Consider the following 2,686-nt stretch of genomic DNA (forward strand, 5'->3'; position numbering starts at 1 on the left):
TGATGGACGTCGCCAGTAAGGAGGGACTGATCGGGGAAATAATGGAAAATGGCAGGACGTGGAATTAGCATGATGGGGAAGGTAAATGCTGTTAAAAAGGGTATCGCCTTCCTTCACCCAACCAACGCGCATAATTATCAGGCGCTGTCTTAAATTTATCAGTATTGACGTCTGTAAAGGTGAAGGTATTTTCGAATGATGGGAAAAAAGTACACTTTTAAGTAATAGCGTTTTTCACAAAGTGACATCATAGGAGCTGTCGCATCAAACTGCTGCATCATTTAAACTTCATTATATCTTATTATTTCATATAAAAAAGTTAAAATTTAAGCAATAACATCAACTGAGAAAAAAAAGGACAACAAGTGTTTGAAAGAAAGAAAAGTAAGTTAAAGCCAGCAAAGATGTAAACCTTCATACCTGAGAAATGGCATGCTGGTGATGAGGAATGAAACAAACATAGAGCCGTGAAATTATCCATCCTCTGGTCATTGATTTGATCGTATCTTCAGCCAAATATACACAACCATATTCGTTGAAGTGAAACACCAAAAATGAATAATTGCCTAGCGCAGCAGTTAGACGGTAATTCTTGAGCGAATAATTATATAATAATCGCTCAAGAATAAACAGAGCGGCATATAGGAAATCGCTTCCGGATATGAATGGCACAAAAAGCTTTCAGTAAAATGCCGTCGGCAGTGTTCATCTTCTATCTAGCATGGTGCTCGAAGTTTCTCGAATAAATGAATTGCGTAGGAACTATTCAAATGTCTGATCGCTGTCTAACTAGAACAATTATTATAACAAATAACACACAGATATAATTATTAACACGTTATTATATGATTTGCGAAGCATATTGTCTTAGAGAAAAATTTCTAGATATAATTTTTCCCTTTTGAATAAGAAATCTGTCTGCTGTATGCTTTGAGACGTTGAATTTCATGATTTGCATTCAAACTCAGAATACAACGATTAGGAAAGAAATAATCGAAAAATAATCTCATTGAAGTATAAATTCAATATTGATTTTCATCTGTATTTTACAGTAACAACGATCAAACAAACAAACAAAAAATGCAACTTCCCTCATTCAGCGTCTTCAGAATCGTTGAGTAGATCCATCTTCCCCTTCTTAGCGCTGGTCAGAAAATCGTCCTTATGAACAGCAGCACTTGCTGAGCAATGACGATGCACTGCATAACTGACCATGACACTGAAAATTAGTAAAATAGTAAAATGAATGAGTTATGCAAATAGTGAAATACTTTCCCGTAAGTCGAATAAATTAATTTTCAATTTGGAACAGTATATGAATGTATAAATTTATATTAAATTCATAGTGCATATAGAGCGCTACAAATTCCGATGCGTATTCCAATTGCATTTTACATGACAGAATGAAAAACATGATTAATATAGAAATTAATTTCAATTCATCAAGCTCGTTTGAATGTTCGTATATGAACAAATATATGAGGACTGAATATCAGTAATTAAATGCTAACTGGTTCGAAACATTTTCCAGAAAATCATATGTAATTGAAAACATTGTTTTCTTATAATCAGTAATTTAAGAGCAATGAATGAACAGGCTTAATTTGAAAAACTAGAATTATGATAATAAATAGATCAAAAGTTATTTCGTTGTAAATTATTTCTTAAGAGTCATTTATTTACAACAAATGAAGCAATTTGAGATATGTAAAATGGTCTTTTTTACAGTATGAAAAATTTTCAAGCAAATTTCCACAGCTACATTTACTGAATTCAACAAATGGACTTGCAGTTGTTTGGCATATCAGAAACGCTTCGTATAGTCGAAAGCACTGATGAAATACATTTGCAAATTATTCCAAGTACTCTACGAATAGAATTTACAATCAACAGTTGAAATTTAGCTATCAGTTTAGCCGATTGGAAAATTTTCCATTTATGAATGATGCGGAAAATTTCGTCTTTCATCAGAACAGTATATTTTTATTTAAATAAATTTCGTGCTATGAAAAATTATTAATTTATTATTTAAATTATAATTCATTTGGCAAAAAAATATGCATTTGACTTTAATGAGTTTGTCCAGTGTACAGAGATAAGAAAAATAGCAGAAATGAAAATTGAATCGATTAATATCAATGCGTGCTATTTCGCGCTAATCAAGTCTGAATTTTGAACCGTCCGGTTTAAACTGCATGGCCTGAGGTGATGGGTGATGGTTTTCCATCAATTTTATAAGTTCAGCGCTTGTGTTTACAGTGAGCAAAAATACGGTACAGCGTCGAATTAAAATAAGACAACAGCGAATCATTGAAAGTCCAAATGAAAAATACTTGCAAATAAAGTCAAAAAAAATACAGCAAAAACGTAACAAATTGTCTTATAACGAACGCACCTTGAATCTTTAATTAGATACTATGGTAAAGTGAGAAAATATTTTTAAAAAAAAATTTGCTTTCTTTTTTCAAAACAATACTAAAGTATTTAATGACAGCAAATTTACCACTGCACAATTTGCATCAATTGAAGCTTGCTTATTGAAATTGCAAAATGAAAAATTGCTTTTTTTTCTGAACTTAAACATAACATTGGTTAGCATTGGAGTACGTAGAAGTTGGTTTTAACGCACAGAAAATATATTTACCATTTCAAATCTGCAATATACGTAAAAATAATATTAAGCCTT

General features: G+C 31.6%; 1 protein-coding gene across 1 annotated transcript; it reads right to left on the bottom strand.

Moving 5' to 3' along the window:
* Positions 1-91: 91 nt before the first annotated feature.
* Positions 92-709, bottom strand: Tsp_13382 (conserved hypothetical protein). The gene is made up of 3 exons (XM_003368051.1): positions 632-709; positions 421-591; positions 92-148 (listed from the first exon to the last, which is right to left on the bottom strand). The coding sequence occupies exons 1-3, from the start codon at positions 707-709 to the stop codon at positions 92-94; spliced, it is 306 nt and encodes a 101-aa protein (XP_003368099.1).
* Between the last annotated feature and the right edge of the window lie 1,977 nt (positions 710-2,686).

Source organism: Trichinella spiralis (assembly GCF_000181795.1).
Source record: "Trichinella spiralis strain ISS 195 chromosome Unknown Scfld3190, whole genome shotgun sequence".
NCBI lineage: Eukaryota > Metazoa > Nematoda > Enoplea > Trichinellida > Trichinellidae > Trichinella > Trichinella spiralis.

Coding starts and splice junctions, on each gene's coding strand:
- Tsp_13382 (XM_003368051.1), bottom strand. CDS start 709: ATGAACACTGCCGACGGCATTTTACTGAAAGCTTTTTGTGCCATTCAT. Junction 592..631: donor GATTTCCTATATGCCGCTCT/GTTTATTCTTGA, acceptor TATTCGCTCAAG/AATTACCGTCTAACTGCTGC. Junction 149..420: donor ACCAGCATGCCATTTCTCAG/GTATGAAGGTTT, acceptor GATAAATTTAAG/ACAGCGCCTGATAATTATGC.